This window comes from Alligator sinensis, unplaced genomic scaffold, assembly GCF_000455745.1.
Source record: "Alligator sinensis unplaced genomic scaffold, ASM45574v1 scaffold428_1, whole genome shotgun sequence".
NCBI lineage: Eukaryota > Metazoa > Chordata > Crocodylia > Alligatoridae > Alligator > Alligator sinensis.
In genome coordinates this window covers 2,623,189-2,647,044 of record NW_005841919.1, presented here as the reverse complement: position 1 = coordinate 2,647,044, position 23,856 = coordinate 2,623,189, and the positions used below count along the sequence as shown (strand labels likewise).

At 42.0% G+C, this 23,856-nt stretch overlaps 1 protein-coding gene across 6 annotated transcripts in view; it reads left to right on the top strand.

The window, feature by feature from the left end:
* Window positions 1-22,204, top strand: part of CEP72 (centrosomal protein 72) — a 51,555-nt gene extending 29,351 nt beyond the window's left edge. For 4 of the 6 annotated variants that reach the window (XM_014517638.2, XM_014517634.2, XM_014517637.2 and 1 more), the window contains 3 exons: window positions 4,400-4,526; window positions 8,127-8,238; window positions 17,668-22,204. In XM_014517638.2, the coding sequence (XP_014373124.1) occupies window positions 4,400-4,526; window positions 8,127-8,238; window positions 17,668-17,824 (396 nt within the window). In that variant the 3' untranslated portion in view covers window positions 17,825-22,204. Of the gene's footprint in view, window positions 1-4,399; window positions 4,527-8,126; window positions 8,246-17,667 lie in introns of all 6 variants that reach the window. The other 2 variants (XM_014517635.2, XR_003092915.1) reach the window with 2 other exon arrangements.
* Window positions 22,205-23,856: the final 1,652 nt, after the last annotated feature.

Genomic DNA, 23,856 nt, shown 5'->3' with positions numbered 1-23,856 from the left:
CTCTCTTCTCTGCTTTGAGGGCAAGATGAGACTACCTTGAAAAGGGCTGCTGCTTGGTTGAGGCTGCAGCGTCACTGGAGTTGCTTGTCAGCCAGCTCCTCCCAATTCTTGATGTCAGGATCTGTTTTCTTGAGGTATGCTTTCAGTGTGTTCTTGTAGTGGTTCCTTTGGCCACTATGAGATCTCAAACGGTAACTAAGCTAAGAGCAGAGCACTTGTTTGGGAGTCAAGAGTCAGGCAAATGTCCAGTCCAGTGAAGTTGGTGCTTGAGGATCACCGACTCAATGGTGGTAACATTGACTTGAGCAAGGATGTTGGTGCTTGTGCAGCAGTCTTCCCATTTGATGTGAAGGATTTTCTAGAAGCATCGTTGTTGATATCTTTCCAGGCCCTTGAGATGAAAATGGTAGGTCACCTGTGTTTCATTTCTATGGAGGTGAGTGGGAGATGAAGACTGCATTGCAGACCTGGATATTGGTGTCTTTCCAGAGATTGCAATGAATAAAGACACACCAAAGCAATTTCCCAAAGGAGGCACTTGTGCATCAGATCATGTGCTGGATATCCATCCCAATGTTTACTCTTGAGAGAGGTAGCTGCCGACGTAGGAGAAGTGCTTTGATGATCATTTTGGGAGGAGGTCACATTCATGGCCTGGAACAGGCTGATAGAGCACTTTCATCTTCTTGGTGTTGCGAGAGAAGTCCAAAGTTTGGTAGGGTTCTGCAAAAAGATCCAGTGCAGTCTTGAGGTATTCCTTAGTGTGTGCAAGGATGGTGCAGCTGGCAGTGTACTGAAGGTCAAGGTTAGTTACTTTGAGTACTTTGAGCAAAAATATCCCAGATGGAAGAGTCCTCTATCCATTTGGTATTCAGTATCAAAATTCCAGAAGGAAGGTCCTTAATGAGAAACAGGATGACTATCAAAAAACTGGAGAACAGAGTTGGGGTGATGACACATCCTTGCTTGACCCCAGTTCAGAAGACAAATGGATCTGTCCCTAATCTGCTACAAAGAATGGTTGTAGTCCTTTGGTTGTGGAGAGGCCTCAGGACCTTGATGTACTTTTCAAGACATCCAAATCTGGCCAGTACTTTCCACAAGGCTTTGTGGTTGATGGAATCAAAGGCCCTGGTAAGGTCAGTGAAGGCCATATACAGGTCCTGATGTTGTTTCCAACACTTTTCTTGGACTTGGTGGGCAGCAGGGATCATGTCAGTTGTCCCATGGGGTGGTTTGAAACCACACTGAGATTCTGGCAGGAATTTTTCAGCAAGAGATAGAAGGGCAAGGATGTTCCCTGCTGTGGAAAGGAGGGCGATAACCTCAATAGTTCCCACACACAGACATATCTCCTTTTTTGCAGATAGTTATGATGGTGGCATTCCTCAGGTTCCTAAAGATTGCTTTGTTGTTCCAAATTTAAATAATACATTTGTGGAGTCTCAGCACCAGTTCCTTGCCACCAGCCTTGTAGATTTCAGCAGATATACTATTCAGTTCAGTACCCATGCCAGACTTCTAGGATAGGAGTATCAGCAAGACATCCCCTTTTAGGGTGTTGGTATATGGACTTGGTGGTATCCATCATAGTCCACAAACAGTTCAGGAGTGCCTCAAAGTGCTTTTTCTGTCTAGCTTGGATAGATTAACTATCTTTGAGGAGTATTCAGCCAGCATGCCATTAAAGGAAAGGACTCTGGGAAGTTGGGCTGTAGATGGCTTTTGTTGCCTGGAAAAATCTACACGTCATGTTTGTCAGCAAGGAGCTGGATCTCTTTGGCTTTATCTTGCCACTACTGATTTTTGATTTCCTGGGTCCACCTTTGAGCTTTGGCTTTGAGGAGCTAATGTATCTCCTTCTGCTGTAATCTTGCCAAGCAGAATAAGCTGTTCTCTTCCAGTCAAGGAGGGTTTAGATCTTGGTCTTGCTCTCATTGAATCAGTCTTGCTGTTGACAGATGGAATAGCCAATGGATTCAGCACAGGCCATATGGATGGAGGTTTTGAACCCCTTCCAGAGTTCCTCAAATGTTGCCTTCATTTGTGGGCAGGGCAGAAAGCTTTTCATGAAGACACTGTTGGAGATCCTTACAGACCTTCAGATCCTTACAGATCCTTATAGACCTTACATACATATAGGGGGTGTCTACACGTGCATTTATGCTGGCTTAAATTTACTGCACAGTAAATTACTGTGCAGTAAGCGGGAGTAGGCTGACATCTACACGTGCAGGCGTTTAAGTGCATTAATGCTATGTATAGACTGACTTGGGACTAAAGCTTGTCCCAAGTCATTCCATACACACAGTTACTGTGCAGTAAGGCATCTACATGTGCATTACTGCATAGTAATTAATCAGGGATAAATTTGATATGATGCAGGTATCAAATTTACCCTCAAGTTGGTGTACGTCGCCTATTTACTGTGCAGTATGGGCATGTATGTGTAGATGCACACCCGTACTGTGCAGTAATTTCGGTTACTGTGCAGTAAATGCGCACTTGTAGACACATCATAGACACTCAATACGCAACAACAACCACATACGATGTTTACAGACATGGGAAAAAAACCCGGCGCTTTATTTTCAGCTCAGTTCACCCCTACGTCAAGCACAGCACATAGCCAGAAGAGGCATTGCGTTAGTTTGACGCGGCTTACGCATCTGTATAACTTGGGCACTTCAGCGGGGATTTTTGGTGGTTTTATCTAATAGCTGATTGAAAAATTTTTTGCTGGCAAATCCACACAAACTAGTTTGTCTTTGCTTGTTGACATATAGACTTGTACTAGGTAAACAGCTTATACCAGCAACTTGTTCCTGTTGTTCAAACGAACTGTAATTGTTGGCAGGACTAAGCTGTTACTCATTTTCAAATAATTGTTTATTATGTCTTTTTGTCTTACAAAATACACTGGCTATCTTTTGGAAGGATAAACCCACTTTTTATACTCTTGTTTCTAATATATGCCGTAGGATGAAAATCTATAAAATCATTGCATACTTAACAGTTGTCATGCTTAAACACCTTTTAATTTTGCATTTAACAGCTGCAGATAACATGATCTACATACCTGCCAAATTTCTTGTACTTCTGTATACTTAATATAGGGAATATAGCAAATACTGAAATGGGTCATTTAAAACACACGGATCTTTAAATTTTCACCAGTATATGTACACATATTAGGTATCTCTCTCAGGATATCCTAGATATTAAATGTGATAAAGACCTTCCTTTATTTTCTCATTGATATAACAGTGCTAGCACTTAACTGAATTTGAATGGATTTAGAGATTAAGACATTATAAAACAGTGCCAAGTGCTATGCTAAAATCCTTCCAGCTTTTAATTTTGTGATTCTATAAAAAAAGAGCATGAGCAATTTTTCAGATTTTCAGTAAGTTTATGTCTTGCTAAGAACTTAAAAGTAAGAATCTCTCATAAAATATCTATGAGATATTCTTACTTTTAAGTAATATCATACTTTTAAGAATATCAGAAGGATCTTTTGGTGTCAAAGCAAAACTATTATCACTATGCATTCTTAAAAGTAAGAATATCTCATATGATATATATAAATATATATAAAACCACCATTTCCCAAAGTGTTGAGCCAGATGGAGTGCAGATATCTAGTTCTATATAAGGTCATGTACATTTGGAGAATAATTACATTTGGCAAGAAGTTACGTCTCTTCTGTTTGGCCCTGAAAATACACAGTTACCAGCCATATTAGCTGGTGATGACTGCTTTATCTAGAATACATTTACTTCACAATTCTGTGAGGCCTGAAGCCTTGTAGAAAGTAGTAATCATTGTAGCCATGTGCATATGTACACAAAAGTCCATCTTGGTAAAGATAGACCATGGCTCATAATTACTGTAAGAGCTGTGAATACAGGCCTCTACCCATACGAAGTGAGATTTAAGATCCAGGAGTAATGGTTCTGGGCTTGCCCAGGTTCAGAACTCCTTTGATTCAATAATTGGCAGAACGTTGATTTCTGGACCTTGTATGATTTTGACCTTCCAGCTGTTTATCCCAGATGAATAAGAAGATTACATCATTTGTCAGGACCCTGACTTATTCCTTCATGGGCACTTGGTGGGTCTTCCCACCGTACTGCCAGGGACATTTGTAGTATTATTTTCAAGGCAACCCCCTGGAATAATTTGTTTTCAGTTGAACCAAGTTACAGAAAACAAAGTAAATAAGAATTAACATATCTTTCATCTTCAGGGATGATTGATCCAGTTTTCCAGGATACAAAAATGATACTGTGTTTTGATGGTCAAAGCATAATCTTGTTAGAGACAACTTTCATCAGTTTTCAATTGTTTTTGTGTGTGCTGGGGGCTTAATTTATGCATTTTTTAAAATCTTATTAGAATATTCTGAAACAACGTTTAGATCAGTTGTTGGAGGAGAATGCTACATTAAAAGCTCGTCTGTTAAACATGGAACAAAATGTCAAAAATGCAGATGCTTCTAGTTCATTACAGTTACAGCTTACAGGTGAGTTTCAAATACATTGTATAGTAACCGACAAACCCAGAGGTAAACCTAAAGTGATGTTTACCTCTGAATGCCATCAGGATAATAATTTTCATTTAATTTATATTCTCTAGGCCAACTTTGAAACCTTTACTAACATCAAATAGCATCCATACTCAGCGAATTGATCCATGGCCATCAACAGGCTATAGTAAACTTAACAGTTAATTCCACTTGCTTGTCTGTTGTGGTTTGGTATACCAGAAACAGCCTAAAATTGTTTGGTATCAACCGGAATAATAGAATGACTTGTGAGTATGGATTCACGTCCATTGAATGCAACCTATTAATAAATTCCATTAATAGGTTAAGATACAGCTCATACTAGGAATTTTTAATTAGCTGACATGGCTCCCTGTAGTGACTCTAACAATGTAGTCCCTGTATTCCTAGGCAAGAAAAGCAGTTCAACCAACTCACAATTTTCATGTATGCACTTTTTTTGTGAGTCTCCTGATAGGGAATGCCAAGTGCCTGTTCTAGAATAAGACTTGATGTGCAAGTTTCAACAGTTTACATCCTCCTAAATCAGATCCCAGAGTCTACCATACTGTGGTAAAGAACAGCAGTTATGTAGGAATCACCTCAATAGGTAACATGACCATTGCTCCCTACCAGACCCTGGGAAACAAGATACCCCTCAGTGAATACACTGATAAGTAAGCATGCCTAACTTCTGCATATGTGAACTCTACTCTCACTGAATATACCAACATCGACACAGTACCCTAGTACCCAATTTCACTCTTCTTTCTTACACTTTCAATGCAGAAGAATGGGTGATCTTTTCTATTTCTGTAATCATCAAAGTCAGAATTTGTTTGGATAAATGTTTATAGAAAATAACTCAAACTGCAGAGATAGCAGATGCAGCATAAATCATTGTGCAGTTTATATTTAAATAAACAATGCCATTAAACATCAGCTCTGCATAGAAAGGCATTGTCACTGAGTTAGGACAGTAGTATTTGCCTGCATCAGGATCGTAGTAATAACAGGTATAGATGCCCTGTTAAATCATCTAGCCCCTCCTTCCTGGTCAGGCAGGAGTGTTGTCTACAGTATATTTTCCATTGTTTTGTCCAGTGTAGTGTTATGAGATGCATTTTCTATCACTTGAAGTTCACTAAGTTTCCCAATGCTCATTTCAGTGTAGAAAACATTTATTGTCACCAATGAGAGCTGTCCACCAACCATTTTTAAATAAATCAAATGCTGTGTATTGTCCCTCTTAGATTTTTTTTTCTACTTACATTTCCGGTCTTTAAATGGTAAACCGAGTCCTTTTTTACTATGAGGCTTTGCCTTATTGAACCTCAGTATTTTTCAAAAAGCTTCTCCTGCTTTTGCATCTGGATACTTTTACTTTTGTTTGTTTCAATACCAAGGAGTATAAAAGCATTACTTACATGAAAGTTATATGTTTAATCTCCCTCCTCAAAACAATACAAGAGCTAATATAGAAGGCTTTTCAGTGTACTCCATTTAGTATAATTCTGGTAGGTGGCATTATCTTAAAAACACAAAAAGTTTACAGTCTGAGACCAGCCAGACTGCATTTGGCCATGGATAGACATACATTTTTGTAACACAGGCACACCAGTGCTTTGAAGTGCTACAAAAATGTAGCTATATGAGAGGCAGACAGACTTGCAGAACCCCCCTCTTCCAGTCTGAAGTTGCCACAAAGGCATTCAACAGTGTAGTCTCCAGCCAGGAAGGAAGAGAAGGTTGCTCTGGCCTGTGGCTCTGCTCCCCTCACAATCCACCAGAGGAGGGGAGCCTGTTGGTGAGCCCACTCATTGACAGCTTGCCACCACCCACAAGGTGTGATGAACACAGCTGCAGCCCCTCAGACTAAGCTCTAATGAGTGTGGGAGTGTGACTGGGCTTGCCCACAGTGAGCAGAGCTGCAACCCCCGGTCTCAGGTGAGTACAGCTCTGCTCGCTGCAGGCCAGTCCAGGCCTGATCCTGCACTCACTACCAGCCTGGGTTTGAAAGTGGTGGAGAGAGAGGAGGGCCTATGCAGGCTGCATGCAGTATCAGTCTACTTGCTCTCCTTCCTTCTCAACTTGGGGGACAAGGGGAATACTGTGGGATACTGGGAGATGGATAGACCCTCCAGCACTGTTGTGCACTGAATGGACATTATCTTTTTTACTACAAAACAGTGTTACAGAGAAGTTCCTGTTTCATGGAGGAACATTTTTGTAGCATTTGCTCCATTTGTTGCAGTGCTACAGGGGGACTGAATGTCCTCTTGACTTCGGTGGCACAAGAGTGTATTTAATGATACAAATGTATTATCTGTGGGTGGCCTTTATCTGTAAAATAGAGGATCTTCCATAAATCAGGTTCCTCATCTCAAGATATAAACTTCAAAATATTGTTTCTTGATCCTCTTTTTTCCCCACTTTGCCCAATATAATGCTTCACTTTGTCATCTTGGAGCCCTAAGATGCTGGAGTGCTGACCCAAAGACATTACTTTAACTGAGGAAAATAAATTTATGAGATGTTCATAATACTTATAAAATATCACACTATATTAATATATTGTAAATATATTACATTGTATACTTACATGGCATCTTTCAACCTGGAGGGTCCCAAAGCACTTTACAAATTTTACAAGCTTGACTTAGATGAACCAACTCTCCATTGTTCCATATCTCTGCAGTTAAGGGCAGTCTTCTACACTTGATCTTAGTCAAAAGGCCAAGATGTATTAACCAAAAGTTTTAAAATAAAGACATAGGACTAGAAGGAGCCACCTTCCAGTGATGGAATCCTGTCCCCTTTGTTCACAGGCGACTGTTTACCCAAGGATTTCCCAAAATTACCACTTCAGACCCTTACACACAAGTAGAAGGCACAAAACTAGAAACACAAACACCATGGTAAAAGCAAGGGAGATGAAGGCACTGCCAATGCCCTGTCACTGCTGTAAGAGGAAGTTAATTGGTTAATGTTAAAGCAGGAGAGTTTCTTTTTCAGCTGAAAGTGTAGGAGTACATTTAAAAGAAAAATATATGCAACTGAGTAGAAAGTGAGATCAATGGAAAAACTATCATTGGTCATATTAGATATTATTGAGGCCTTTGAAGACTCTTGTGGGATCTTTAATTGGTATAAAAGGTCTAGATCTCAATGTTCAGTTTTATCCAAAAGATGATTAGTCTGTCATTTATTCTATGCTGGGATATCAAACTCAGTTGGCCTCCATGCGAGATTCAAACTGTATGGCTCCTCTCATGCCAGATCTGGACCCACCTCTGGCAGCAGGGAAGTTGCAGGAGCTAATGTACTCATCACTCATACTGCCACCACCAAAATGCATCCCTAAAAGGACTCTGTACCTTAGATTTCTGTGGCAGACCCACCCCTGAATTCCTGGCCACTCCAGGAGCCCCATGCATTGCATGGCATGACTGCAATCTAGCCTGCAAGCCTTATCTTTGACACCTTTGCTATTTTACAATATTTATTTCTTATTTCTATTTAGCTTAACTGCGCATTGTTACATTATGGCCCTTTTAAGATGCATTATCTCTCTTTCAGAACTGAAAAGTCATAATCAACAATTAACAAATGAAAATGTCATCCTAAAAGAGCGTCTACAACAGCATGATAAGATTCAGCAGCTCATAGATATGTTACAGGAAAGTCACAGGTAAATTGTAAGTCCTGGCCAGAAAGAAACCTAGATCTCTTCTTCATCATATATTGAAAGTTTAAATTAATTATCTTATGATATGGTCTTTTGGGAAATCTTTGTGTATATCTTAAGAATTCTGGTTGATATTGTGAAATGAGCACGTAGTTGTTGCTATGGAAAGGATTGTGGTTTGAATGGCTCTGTCAGTATGCATTCACCATCCTGTCAAAGCCCCTGTCACTTATCCATGAGCCTAGAGGACAATAAAAAATGCTTTACTGACAGGGCTTTAGCCAACAATGGATATGCTCAAGATATGGTTTTGACTGAGAGAGATGGTTGATTTTTACCTCTCAGAAGAAAAACAAAGGGGAAGAGATTTGTAGCAAGTGAAGGGGCTGGCTTAGGTGTAGGACCAATCAAAGTCAGATAAGATAAATCATAAACTGACTACCTGAAGATAAGCATTAGGGGTGAAAAGGGGACAGGCAGTCTAGTCGCTCAGGCTAAGTCACAGATATACTGGAGTGGAAGCTAATATGAAAGTGAGATATCAGTCTACATTTCAGAACGCCAAGCTAAGGAGCAAGATGAGGTCATGGTCAGGAGAAGCAATTAACTGATGCCAGGAAAACCTAAGCAGGAACATCCAAGACAGCCATGCACAACAATACCATTGTTGGCACAAATCTCTGCAGAAAGTGGGAGGGTTTTGTAGTCCTTGAATCAAGGGTTTATGACTTCTATTGATCTGCCCAGGTGCCACTGGTCCCCCATTCCCTCTTCAACTATACAGAGGATTATGCATCAGCAGAAGGCCCAGGCTGGGCAAAAACAGGCATTTAGCTCTCTGGTGGTGCTGTGCATGAGCTTCCACCTGTGTGTATAGAAGGTCCAGGTTTGAATCCTGGGGGTCCTGACACTAACCAAACCCTGCTCTCTTACCCTCAAGGGAGAGGGCAAGCTAGATGTTTGATATTGTATCCAGAAAGTTGTTTTTTAAGTATCTGTATCTCCTGTATCTTATGCTTTAAGTAAAAATTAATTGCAGATTCAGAAACTGTGGAAAGCCTAACTAGGTCCATTTGCTTACATTTTTCATGTGGTTCTTCAAGTGTTAAACTCCAAATCAGAAGTCTCATCCCTTTGATGGGATTCTAGGAAAGGGTATGTGTATGCAGCATAGGAAACTTAGGAATCAAGACTAGCCCCTGGGCATTTGAGCCAACTTCAGGAGATGATACTAATCAGGGGTGGACAATTATGTGGGCCTGGGGGCTCTATAGGGAGTTTTGATGAGTTAAGGGTTAGGTCAGAACCACCCCCCACTGCAACAACTCACCAAAACTCCCTATGTGGGATGGGGCTGCAGGCAGGCAGGGAGTGGTGTTCAGGATTGAGAAGGACAGGTGAGGCCAGGATCGTGGGTCAGGCCCTGCCCAGTGGGAGGTGTGTGAGGGTGCGGGTACAGCAGGTGTGAGCATGTGTGTGGGGGTGGTGCTGCTGCCTGGGTGGTAGGCTCAAGGAGCTGGCCAGGGGTGAAGAGAGGGAGGAAGGGTCAGGGGGCACATGCAATAGAGCATCCCTGGGCAGTGCGGTCTGTGGTGGCCCCTGTGGTGCTCTGCATGGGGCCAAGCCCCGCCTGAGGAAGCCTGCACTGCAATCCAGCCTGTTCTTCCTGGGCCAGGCCTGGCCAGCATTCACAGCTTCCAGCGGGGCTGCTCCTGGTGCAGCTACTGCTTGGCTCCCCTCAGTTCCGCTGGCCTCCAGCAGTGGGTTCTCCTCCTGCTGCTGCTGCTGCGCCACTCCGGGCTGGGAGGAACCTTCAGTGTGCAGGGCCTTGGCTCTAGCTCCTAGCTACCTTCCACCCACTCCACCCACCTGGTGTGAGTTGCCAAGTGGGTAGAAGGCAGCCGGGAGCCAGAGCCTCACCCACTGGGGCAGGAGCCACCCAGCTGTCTTCCACCCACTCAGCCTCCTGTGCCAGGTGGGCAGAGTGGGTGGGAAGGCGGCCAGGAGCTGGAGCCAGAGCCGTGCATGCTGGGAAAGGAGCCACCCGGCTGAAGCTTCCTCCCAGCCCAGAGTGGCACAGCAGGAGCAGAAAGAGGAGCCATGGTTGAAGGCAAGGGAAGCTGAGGGGAGCCAACCAGCAGCTGCACTAGGAACAATCCCAGTGGAAGCTGTGTGCACTGGCTGGGGCCAGACCAGTGGGTGTGGGCTGGAACACAGCATGGGCTTCCCCGGGCAGGGCTCAGTCCCATACAGGGGCAGCTGCAGCCTGCACAGCCTGGGCAAGCTCTGCTGCATGTGCCTCCTGCCCCCTCCTCCTTCCTCTTATCCCCAGCTGTCTCCAGGGACCTAGGGTCCAGGCAGAACCCTTCCCCCACAGTGAACAGATACTATATTTTGCGCTACAAAACAATGTTACAGAGAAGTTCCTGTTTCATGGAAGAACATTTTTGTAGTATTTGCTTCATTTTTGTGCTACAGGGGGCATGAATGTCCCCTTGACTTCTGTGGCACAAGAGTGTATTTAATGGTACATATGTAGTATCTGTCTGTGGCCTTTATCTGTAAAATAGAGATCTTCCATAAATCCGGCTTCCCATCTCAGGATATAAACCTTAAAATATTGTTTCTTGATCCTCCTTTTTTCCCACTTTGTCCAATATAATGCTTCACGTTGTCATCTTACAGCCCTAAGATGCTGGGGTGCTGACCCAAAGGCATTACCTTAACAGGGGAAAATAAATTTATGAGATGCTCATAATTCTTATAATATATCACACTATATTCATATATTGTAAATATATTACATCATATACTTACATGGCATCTTTCAACCTGGAGGATCCCAAAGCACTTTACAAACTTAAGTTTGACTTCAGATGAACCAACTCATCCATTGTACCATCTCTGCAGTGAAGGGCAGTCTTCAGTCCTACACTTGATTTTAACTAAGTAGATGGAAGGCAGCCTGGAGTTGCATGCTGAGGCAGGAGCTGCCCAGCTGAAGTTCCTGGCTGCCTTCCACTCCCTCACTGCCCACATTGGGTAGATGGAGTGGGTAGAAGGCAGCCTGGAGCTGGATCCAGAGCCCCATGTGCTGGGGCAGGAGCTGCCCAGTTGATGCTTCCTCCCAGCCTGGAGTGGCACAGCAGGAGCAAGAGGAGGAGCTGCTGTAGGAGGCAAGGGGAGCCAAGCAGCAGCCACACCGAGAGCAGCCCCACCAGAAGTTGTGCACGCTGGCCATGGCTGGGCTGGAGGGTGTGGCCTGGAGCATGACACGGGCTGCCCTCAGTGGGATTTGGCCCTAGGCGTAGCGCTGCAGAGGCAGCCATGTGCCAAATCTAATCAATTGGCAAGTGGCCCCCTGTGGGCTAGAACCAATCAGTTGGTGGGCTGAATTCAGCCCATGGGCCATATTTTGTCCACTCCTGTACTAGATAGTAGGTCTGTAATTGTGAATGTCCTGAAAACTCCCAGGCAGAGCAAGAATCTGGACTCTGTGCAGGTTCTGGTTTTCCTGAAAGCAAGATGCTAAGTGGCCAACAGAGACCACTCAGCTAGGTGCTGTCACAGATTTTACCAGTTTTTCAGTTAAGTGCTTACTACTAGTGGAAAATACTCATCAGATTTACAATGTATAAATAGTAGATCTTTACATGTCTCTGTTTTTTAATGAACAGTAATGGGAATTTTTTTAGCTGATCATTTGCCCATTGATCTACAGTCTTTGTAAGGTGGCAAAGGGACTCCGGACATTGCTTAGCAACAGATCTTTTTAGCCATCCTCCTGCCTTTCTGTGGCACTGTAAACTGGCATCAAGATTTAGCTTCCCTTTTCCCCCAACTTTAAACTGAACGTGTTCACACTCTGTTGCAGTTTGGATAACTTACCATCCTTACGGTAGCTGCGTGACATCTTTTCTGCTGCACAATCCAGGGAGGTAACAAGCAGGTACAAATTGAGAAGGAAAGAAGAAAGAGACACAGGGCCTGAATTTTCCATGTTTCCTCAGTGTAACACCAGCATAACACAATATTTTAATGGAAGCGTAGCCCCTGCAGCATTAGGCTGAATTGGGCCCAGAGAATGTAGGATTTCAACCCCTATGAATAGCAGGACTTTGGGCCTGTGTAACAGCCACTAACTGAAGTACCTTCCTGGACTGACTTTCCAAATGGTCTGTCTTGAAGCGATTTACAGAGGTAAAGGGGAATGACGTTGCTGCTTTTCAGATTTCTCTGAATACACACCTCCCGGAAAAAGAAAGCCAAACATTGCTTTTACTTAGAGCCACTACCTAAAAAGAAGAAATTAAGGCTGGCTCTGCTGATGAAAGCAAGAGAAAGAAATGTCTGAGCAAATGGGTTGCTAAGCAACAGTTTGGGCACCCCCTGTTCCATTTTGGAGAGGAGACTGCTTTTTTCTGCAGGCTAGGTGGAGGTGTTAAAAGAGAATATAGACATATTTTTAAAAAGCATAAATATTTTAATTTTACCATTGCTTGAGTGTTAATATTTTAAAGCACAGTGACTTGCACTGATTCTTTTCCTTAGCAAATAAGAGTGCTTATGTCAGGTTCTTGGAAATAGAAGCTGAAGTACTCTGTTACCTTGCAGAATAGATATTAAGGGCATTTTTACACATGCTGGGGAGGCGGGGAGCGCTTTAATTAAAGTGGCTCTCAGAGCCGCTCTAATTAAAACATCTGCAGCATCTCGTGTATCAGTGTCCCCGTGCTTCAAAATGTTGGTGGGAGCGCTTTATCTAAAGCTTGTCAAACGAGTTTTAGTTAAAAGCACCCCCTCCATCATTTTGAAGTATGGGAACACTGATACATGAGATGTAGAGGCTTCTGGAGCATGCTGATTGGCACGCTCCTGCACACTCGATTAATCGAGTCTTCTCTGACTCACTGTAACTACAACATGTCAAAGCAGCCTCCTTGCATGTCTACAGGCACCCTAAGATTCTGGTATTGCAAGCTTCCACCCATGGTGCATTGCTAATGTTTAATAATAGCTCCCAGGACACCAAGTGGCTGAATTTATAAACTGAATAAATAAGTTTGAGCCAAATGACTGTCTATTTAAACTTCCATAAGGAAGATCAGTCTCCATGCACATTTAAACTTGCCTTGTCTTCTAAAAGCAGGCAAGTGCTGAGTATTATTAGAATTTTTTTAGGTCTTGTCACTTGAGCTGAACAGTTAATTCCATGCATAATAGGCTGTCCATCTAGTGGTAATAGCTTTCAATTACTGATTGCCTTGGGGCTGAGCTGAACCAGTAACATACAGTGCATCAGAAATCCAAAAGGCTCTAATGGAAACACCTCATTGAAACCCACCAGGAACAGCATACACACATCTACACATGCACTTTAATGCACACTAACCTATTTTAATGCACATTAACGTGGCACTGAAAAAAGTGGGTATTTTTATACATGTAAGCATTGCAGTACTGGGCACTTTGAAAAGCGCCCGGCACTGCATTGCTTGCAGTTGTATAAGCAGCAAAATGCATGTCAACACTGAGCAAATGGCAGTGTGCTTTTGAACTAAAATGCATAGAAGGTGCTTTAGTTCAAAAGTGCACTGCCATTTTCTGCATGCTGATGCGCATTTTGCCGCTTATACAACTGCACATGGCACAGCACAGTGCATGTCAGATTTCATGTGGAGCAGACTTGATTAATTGAGTCTGCTCCAAAGTGGTGGATCTCCGGCACATTGCAGGATGAAAAGGTATGTATATAAATGCCCAGTGTTATTTAGTTAATGGGGCATTAAAATAAACTAATGCGCATTAAGCGTCACTAAAAACTGTGCTTTTTAGTTAATGCTTATTAACACAGGCTAATGCACATTTTCCTAGTATCTCACAATGGAGGTTCTAGATTTAATGCACATTAACTGAAGTGCATTGATGTACATGTAGACTGCTTTTTATTTGCACAAATGCTCCTTTCCAAAGCTCCCTATAGTCAATGGAGGTCTTAATACAGACTTCAGTTGGCTTTGAATCAGACCCAGGAGTGCTTCAAAGCATGCCCCTAAACCCAGCTCTCACCTCTGCTGCATGTTGTCATGACTGCATTCTCATAAAGTTCAGAGTAAATGGTGAGAGTTGCTTTGCTTCTGTTAGTGCATTGTAACAAGCTGTTGACACACCTGTGAAACTGCTGGGAAGTTTAATGGGGTGCAGGGGGGTACATCTTCATTTGTATACTAATGGCATACACTCCACTGAATCTGTTATGTCCAACTCAGGTTATATTGCAGTTCATTAGCTAAGGTACTGACCATTTAAGACTGGGGCTTGAGTAACTTGATTGCCAGCCAGGAATGAAGTAAAGAGGGGGGTTGGAGTTAGTTTCACTTTGCAGTGTCCACCTGTTCCTTTTTTACATTCCAGGGACAGTGGGCACTGGCCAGTGTTCTCTGCTCGGTGTCGCCCCTCAGAACCCTTATTATTACAGGAGACCCTCGCCATTCATGGGGGATATGTTCTGGAGATTCCCGTGAATGGCGAAACCCGCGAATACGGCACTGCATTGATGAACGCTGTCTGCGTTCATGAATGGCACATGCACCTGGCAGCAGAGGTGGGGCACAGCTGCGCTGGCGATGGCGGGAGTCCAGCAGCGGGAGCCCGGTAGCAGCAAGCATGGAGCTACCGAGGGTTTCCTATAAGTGTATTTAAGATGTGGGTTCGGCATTCGTGCTGTAAAAAGGTGAATATTCACGGTGCGCAGGGAATATTCGGCGCATCACGAATATTTGAAACCGCGAATGCCAAACCCACAAATAGCAAGGGTTTCCTGTAATCTCTGAAGTCCAGCAAGATAGAAGGTTTGTGTCCTATCCAAGTATCAGATCCCTTAGGTGCTGGAGGTTCTTTGTCTTCACAGGGAACACTAACCTATCCACTGGGGCTGGTCAGAGAATTCAGTCCCACCCACTCTTCCAGCCCAGGAACCTGTATGAAGCAGCTGAAATTCTTCCCAGTTCTAATCCCAACCCCTTTCTGCTTTCATGCACTGGTTCCTGCCTTACCTCTCATAGGCTGTTTCTCCTTCCCGGCCTGTGCTCCTCTTGCCCACATATCAGGGCAGTCCTAAAATCCTGCTGCCAAAAGAGACACTTTTCAGAGAGCATTGCACTTAGTTTGAAACCTTGTCTTCTCAGATCATGATGAGTCTGCAGTTGGTCTCAGCTGTGGACTTGCAACTCGAGGTGGAAGGGGAGGGGCAAGGAAGGGCAAGTGGTGGGGGAATCGGACAGCAAGAGACAAGGATGAGGCCTGGAGTAAATGCTGAAAGCATTCCTCAGTCTGTTCTGCACAGAGGCTAGTCTAATGGTTCTTGTGTCAACTTTCACTCCAGCACAGAGATCCTCAGTCTTGGCTACTCCTAGGTGTGATGAGTCTCAGGCTTGGGCACTGTTCCTGCCTCCTGACATGGCACCAGTATCTCACTGACTAACCTCAATCTACATCTATTATGGTGCCAAGCAACTTCACCATGCCCATGAAACTAGAAACCCTGGCTCCCATCCACATTGCACCTTCAAATGGATTTGAAAATTCTTAGCCAGCCAACTGACCCGTCTCTGGTAATGATGGTTTGCTGGAATGTCAATGTTCTAGTACAGCAATCTAAAATAGGCCATCTCTCAGAATCATTTTGCATACAAGCTAATATTAAAGACAATATATCTGACTACTGTATTCATGCCAGATGGATTATGACTCCGGGAGGCTCATTGGTGAGAGCTAGTGCAACAAAGTCAGTGGCCAAGAGCTAGTGCAGTACCAGTCAGCAGTTGTCAAAGCTAAACTTTCGAGTCTCAAACTTACCAGGAAAGGATTTCATCTTCACAATAGGAAGTTTTACAACAGAGAAGCCAAGGTATTTGCTTCTTCCTCCAATGATGTGCGAAGAAGCTGTCATGAGACAAAAGTTCCTTTCATTCTGAACTACTGGAGAGACAACAGAAAAAAGTTTCACTGACTCCAGGGCAAAATAGGAACCAGAGCATCGGAAAGGAGGTTGCATTTGGGCCTAACCTGTTCTTCCAGTCCGCATATAGAGTTGTTACCTTTCCTAGAGCCCACCTGAGAAGTTTTCTTGGCAACATTTTGTATATTCAACAGTTTTGTATGTTCTTATTAAAATGTATTCAGCCTAATAGAAGGAAATTTGTGTTTCCATCATTTATATCATTATTTATCTGTTTGCACATAAGAAGGACAAATTAAACTTCTTTATTGTGTTTTGTGCTTCAGTAAACTGCAGTCTTATACTCTATTTGAGGTGAGATCTGTGCCTCATTTTTAGATAACTGTGATAAGTCTAGAAAAAAACTTTTGCCAAATCGCAAACTTTATTTTTCTGCATGACTTATAATTCTTAGGATCAGTGTCAGTAAATCCCTGAGACAGCTATTTCTCACTCAGAACACTTCAAGTAAAGACTGCTATATGTATTCTCCTTTTAACTAAGTCTGGCAATGGGCCAAAATTAGGGGCGAAAACCTCAGTCAGGATTGGATAGGGTAGATTGGATTATTTATCTGAAAAAAAAAGCCCAGCTTTGGTTTGGAAGAGTGAAAACCTTGCTTTTGTGCCTCTCTACAAGGTACCATGATACCTCTAAAAGGAAGAAGGGCTACAAAAGAACAACAAGATGACATGATACATGCAATACATCCATATGATAGCAATTCATTATATGAGGATCTCAAAATCAACACAACAGATAACTATGGCTGTTGACAGATGAATGGGGGGAAAAAACCCCATGCTTTACCAGAGGAAGCAGCGCATTAATTTGACCCAGCTCTGCAGCATCTGTATAGACGGGGCACTTCAGCAGGGCTTTTTGGCGCTTTCAATTAGCTATTAGATAAAAGTGCCAAAAAAGACATGCTGAAGCGCCTGATCTATACAGACGTTGGGCAAGCCAGGTCCAACTAACGTGATGCCTCTTCTGGGCATGTGCTGGGCTTGGTGTGGGAGTGTGTGATATTTAAAGTAAAGTACTGGGTTTTTGTTTTTTTACATCTGTAAGAAGCCCGTCTTGTGGTTTCAGTAGCTAAAAACTAATGTCTAACATCATTTATACACTATCTAAGGATGTTGTTCAATGAGGTACAGTGGTTTTGTGGGGAGACCACTTGTACTTGAAATGTACTAATGTGGTAACAGGAAAAAGCTTTCCAGTAAGTAATATTTGTTATAAAATACTTCTGTTTGTCTTTGACATCTGCCTTCTTTTACTCATTCAAAGCAAAGAGGTTGGTTTATAATAGTTTGTTTGATAAGGCAAGGACAAAAAAGTACTGGAGAGAAAATGTGAAAAGAAATAAAAACAGTGTATTAAAGCTGTTGAAATAATATGCAAAATTAGTTCTTTGGATTGCTTTTTTGCAGAACTTTGGTTTCTACTAATGAACATCTCCTACAAGAACTGGCAGAGACACATATACAACACAAGTCTGAAGTCGAACAGCTACACTGGAGCTACAATCAGCTAAAAAAAACAATGGATAAATTTCCTCATAGCAACATAGACAACAACAGGTGCTAGTGACAATACAAGGAAGTTTGTTGTAAAAGATTTATAAGAGGTGACACCCATGAGTGCATTTAATAGTGTAAAGCAAGCATTTACAACTGTATCATTACAGACTGCGGTAGCTTCTCTTTTAATTTTTTCCCCGAATTTATGTACTGGTTTTAAAAACATTCTTCAACAGAGGTTTCCCCAGAACATTTTGTTTTGACTTGGTTCGGTTTACAGAAACATGGTTGTGCATAATGACAGGTTGCAGGTTGAGACCAGTTCTGGTTGAGCCCTTTCAGTCCAGTAACCAGGCTACCAAAAGCAAAGAGTGTGTGCAAAATTAGCATTTCTCCTTTGAAATACGGACTCAAAATGCCAGTGGCCAAGTTAATTTAGGAGTATGTATCTAAGGGATTTTATAAAACTAATTGTAATATAAGTTTGAAGATAGCATTAATATGTACTTGGGCACAGGGTACAGTTGCACAGATTGTCAGCTGGGACATCAAACATGGTTTAAAGGGAAGAGAAACTTCTGAGCTGCTAAGGAAGCAAAAACTGTTTACAGCATGCTCTTTCAGTTTTGCTGCTTGGGACGAGCACTTGTAACAAGAGGTGAAAGTTTACAAAGAGTTCATGTACAGTGGTCCTTAGCCTATGTATGATAGGTCAGTAACTTCGCTATTTTTTCTATGTTAAACAGCATGGTCAAACCTTTTCCCTATAGCCTTTTTGTGTCAGCCTCAAAAGTCAGTATTGTCCATGACTTGCATTTTATTTTATGCTGCATAAAAGCTGGCTAAGGGAGTTACAGCGGGCAAGGAGAGAAAGACAGCATGGTGGAAGACAGTCTTCCATTGTTGTGGCTTCTGTAGCTGTCACTGATGAAGGCACTGACCAGCTCTCAGCATCAGTAATCCATGTCCCGCTCCCTGACAGCTGCAGGAGAAAATCTATCCCCATGTCAGGATGCTGTTCTGTCATGTTGGTACCTAGCCCAAAACATCTCTTGATGATTGCACGGTGAACTTTTATTGCAACACCCTAAAATAGAGAAAACCTAAAAATAAAGTGGTACTTCATGAGCTCTGCATGTAACTACATAGCTATGCCCAGGATGGTATTTCAAGCTCTGGTACATTTTAGACCACCTCATTTTCATGGGCTTCTAACCGATTGAAAAGTTTGTAGTTGTGTGCGTGTGTGTGCATGCAATGGGGTGTTTTCTTTTCTTCTTTGTATTTTTCAATCCAAAATTTTGTAAGAGGATTTGCTTACCTTCACCTTTCATGGGTTTGACTGAAGGAGGAAAGATGTATCATGAAATGATGTTGGAAATTCAAATAAAAACAGACTTCTGTCAGAATATATGTTGGCAAAAATTAACCCTGGATGTGGCTATTATTGAGTGGAATTGTCTCCATTGCATTGTACTTTATTTGTAAAAGGAAGAAAAAGGGAGATCTAAAAAGAAAAAAAATCAGTAGCTGCTTTAAAAACTGTTTTATATCAGTCAAGATATTTTTCCATCAGTAAATCTAGTGGCAGCTCAACTTGTCATACCAAGGCTAAACAGTCTTGTCTGATTTTTGTTTTTTTATGTAACAGCTAAATGTTTTCAGCAATATAAATGAATCAGGCCTAATGTGTTTTTGCGAATCTAATTCATAGTTTTTCTGAAGTTTTTGTTCTTGTTTTTTCCTAATAAAATCAGATTATTTGATCTCACTTACTAGCTGCTGAATTCTGACATCAGAAAGTAAATATGTCACTTTTCCTGACAGCCATTTTTCAAGTAAAAAGCATTACAATTTCATATTTAACTTTAAACAGTGAAGGGTTATTTTAGTTAGAGCATTCAAAAAACAATGTCAGACTTACCCAAGACATTGTTTTCAATGTGGACATAAGCTTTTGACACCTTTGAAGAATACTTGTTTGTGTACTGTTTGTATATTATAGAGTAACAAGGCATAATCATTTTGAATAATGTACAGCTGTCTCCATGTACAGATGCTCCAAATGCAGCCATATAGGTCTCTCTGGAATCTTACAAATAAACTTTTAATTTGTTTACTAAAATATATATTTACTCTTTTCTGCTGATGGCAGTCCATTCGCAAGTAAAGATTCACAAATCACATGCATCATGTGGGCTGTCACTGATTCATGACTGGCAAAATTAAGTGCTAATTTGAATGGGATAGGTTAGATTGTACTGGGCGACTTTTTAGACTAAAGCGACAGAAGGAAAACAGGTTGATGCGAGGAAGACACTTTATAATTTGGGAAGAGGTTCTTTCCCCTCTCAACTGATCCAAGGAGTATTTCTGCAAGTAAACATATCTTTCTAAACCAAAGTCCTGGCACTTGATTATCACCATATATCATCATAGATGCTTTAGTTGTTTGCCCCAGCATTCTGGCTACGCATCCATTTGAGTAACTGTCCGTTCTGTCTTCCAGGACTGTTGATTACAGTAATCTGCACTTACCCTCCTAAGCTGAGATGGAGTTTTGCTTTGCACTGCTTTCCCCTACCACAGACCCATTTCAGTTCTGATTTATCAAAATGCATGGTGCTGTACAAATGTTAAGACCCCGTATACAGAAAATGAAAGCAGATCATCACCTTTGCTTCACACAAATGTATACCTTCCGGGATATGTATACCTCGAAGTCAAAGTAAAGGAATTCCCTTTTACAATGGAGACAGGATGGAGAAAAGGGTTCTAAGAGAAAAATGTATGCACATTGGTAAGAAATGACCAAAATCCCAATTTTCAAGTTCTCAATGATCTTTACTCTTAAAAAGAGAAAAGGGCTTGTTTTATTAAACTTGGCTTTCTCATTGGGGCAGAGGATGATAAATACATAAGACTGTGGGAAACAAAGGTCACTTTTCTTCTCATAGTGAAAAGCAGGCAATGCAGAAGCTTAAAATGGGAGCAAAAAGGATAAGCTAGGAGAAAAAAATTAGGAAGTGCCAGAGCCTAGAAAATACTCTCAGCCAAGAGGCAGTGTCTTCACTGCAGATTTAGTTCCAGTTATTTGGATGTAATCCTTAATCCCTCCCTGTCTCCACATACTGCCTGCTTACCTGGATGGTTGCAACCATGGCCCAACTGAAGTAATGGTTTCATGGCCCAGTTCCACTTTCATGAAGAATAGTCACCTACCTATTTTGCCAGAAACATGGAGGATATATCAACTGAATACTGTTAGTTCTACAGGACCTTCCATGTGCCCAAAAGGACAGATATGTTTGTCCATAATTCACAGAAAAAGAGTTCTAGAGTTCATTGCAGCACATATAGCTATAGCCTATTCCAGAAAAGCAACACTAGTTCACATAGGAGAGAGAAGCACCACTGGAGACAGACATGTGTGTGATACTTTACAGTGTGGTAGTTAACACCCAGAACTGGACCAGAGCACCTGTCATTAGGATGAAATGCATTAAAGATATATCCTGAAAGCATGAAAAGAAATAGAACAATCAGGATTAGTGTGATAGCATAATCGTTATTTCCGTCCATCTATTTCACTATATAAATTCACTGCGTGAGTAGGGGTAAAGGAAGAAGAAGAAGTCAATAGACAAAAAAAAAGGCTGTTGTGATATAGAGGCAGATGGGACTAGTGATTTTGGTATAACCAACCAAAACATTCAGGTCACTTTAATGCTAAGAACCACTAAATCTTTTGTGCCAGTATACTTTTGGCAGTCTTTTGATGGCAAATCAGTTTGTGTTTGCAACTGTTGCAAAAGCTTTTAACTCAGCTATATTATCCTAAGATTCAAACTGTGTTTTATTTTCAGAACATGGAAAATTAAATTTATGCACATGTTCTAAGCATCCAATTTGGTTTTTAAACAAATACTACCACAAGGGTAAAGTATAAGTGCATGGCATGCACCTGCACTGAATGTTGTTATGTGCATTCCAGACCTAGGTAATTTATAATGATTCCTTACAAACACCTTCACAGTGTAAACCTTGTATGTTTTACATATGCTAAACTGGCTATAAATAAAGGAACAGATGAGATCTAATAGGAGCTAGCAAAGGAGCTAAATCAGCTTTCAGACAATACACATGGTATTCTTTTATTATCAGAGCATACAATACTTTAATGCCAAATTGCCCTTTGCCTCTGTAAATATTGTTTCAAATATTGCTTTGTTTTTTGCTATATAAAAATTCACTATTGTCAATGGATATGTAGTGCTGAAACTTTGACATATCTCTTAATGATCCCGTTTGCAATTCTTTGTTGATTCCAAAGTGGATTGCCTTGGATGCCACCATTACCTAAGTCAGTGGTTCTCAAACTTTTTTGGACCAGGACCCATTTATAAACATTGGCCAGTCCCAACCCAGTGCCTCTCACTTCTGACTCACTGCCCCTCACCCCCAGGTCCCAGCCCCTCCAGTGTGTGGGGCAGGGGGTGGGTGTGTGGGGTAGGAGAGGGGTATGGAGCATGGGGAGGCCCTAAGCAGCCCCTTGCAAGCTGGAACTCTAACAGCCTGCAAGGGAAAAGCCAGTTTCCCACATTTTTCACCTTTAAAGGAAAATCCATTTTTAAAAGTTTGTTGATCCATTCTTAAAGATTGTTCATGACCTTTTCATATGTTCTTGCGACTCACTTTTCAGCTGCGAGCCACAGGTTGAGAAACGCTGACCTAGGTGACATTTAATTAGAGGATTCCAACTACAGAGGGCACGTATACATGAGATGCTACTGTGCAGTGGTTACTGTGCATTTATTTAGTCTTTTTTTAAAGCAAGTGCTAAATAAATGCACAATAAACGGAATTACTGTGCAGTAGCACCGGCAAACACCTCTTAAGTGATGCTACTACACAGTATCCTAATACTACCGCACAGTAGCATCTCGACAGTTTTTACCACATGACGCTACCGCACAGTAATATCAGGCTACCTTGCAGTCAGTGTCTTTTATAGACATGCCCAGAACATACCTTATAGATTCATAGAAGCTAGGGTCAGAAGGGACCTCAACAGATCATCGAATCCGACCCCCTGCCTGGGCAGGAAAGAGCACTGGGGTCAGATGACCCCAGCCAGATGCCTATTCAGCCTTCTCTTAATGACCCCCAAGGTCAGGGAGAGCTAGAGCTTCAGTTAGATCTAGGGGGAAAAGTCTGGGCTGGTCAAATCCTATTGTCGTCATCATGGTCACAGGACTTAGGAGTGAGAAACACATCACCATATGTTATGAATTCTGCCATATATAAGAGAATTTCCAGTGTTGGAAGTTAGTGTGTTGGTCTTTCTCCATGTTACATACACAATAAGGGACTATTGGCATTATTGCCCCAGGTACTAGATAGCAGTGGTGCTAAAAAACTGCTGCTCAAATGTAACCGTCTCCTTTCCCCCCACTTCTAACTGGAAGTAAGGAATATACAACTCCTTTTTTCTGTGCAACTCTTCATCCTCCTCTCATGCTCTAATTCCTCCTTTCCTTCCAAGTCCTACAGGGTGGGAAAAAAAAGTAAACAGATTTGTTCGACTTACCTCTTCCTTCCCATAATTCCCTGTCATCCTCATGTTCTCTAAGTTGTCTGTTGCCTGGGAAGCTTTCCTTCTAAAGGTTACTTGAAAGCACAGCTTTGGAAAGAAGTTAGTCAGGATTTAAAGATTGCCCTGCCCTCAGGAACACAGAGAAGAACCCAGACCAGCCCTCCATTCCCTCTCCTGACTTCGACCTTCCAGCTGCCCAAGTTCAGGTGTTCATTTTCTTCTGGAGCCGGGTCCCCACTTATCTTTGAGTCCTTAAGTTTCCAGCTTTGTTAGCATCTAATGAAATAAGTCATTGCCCACAAAAGTTTGTGAACCAGTTAGTCTCCGAGGTGCCACCCCGCTCTACCTTCTGCCTAATTCTGCTTGGCATAGTCTGCTTTTCTCCTTAGGCTATATTCTATTCTCCTACCCTTTTAGACAGATGATTCTGGTATTCCTATTTTTTTCTCTTTTCCATATGTATATTTCATTCCTGGAGATTTTTAACTGGAAGAAAGTGGGGG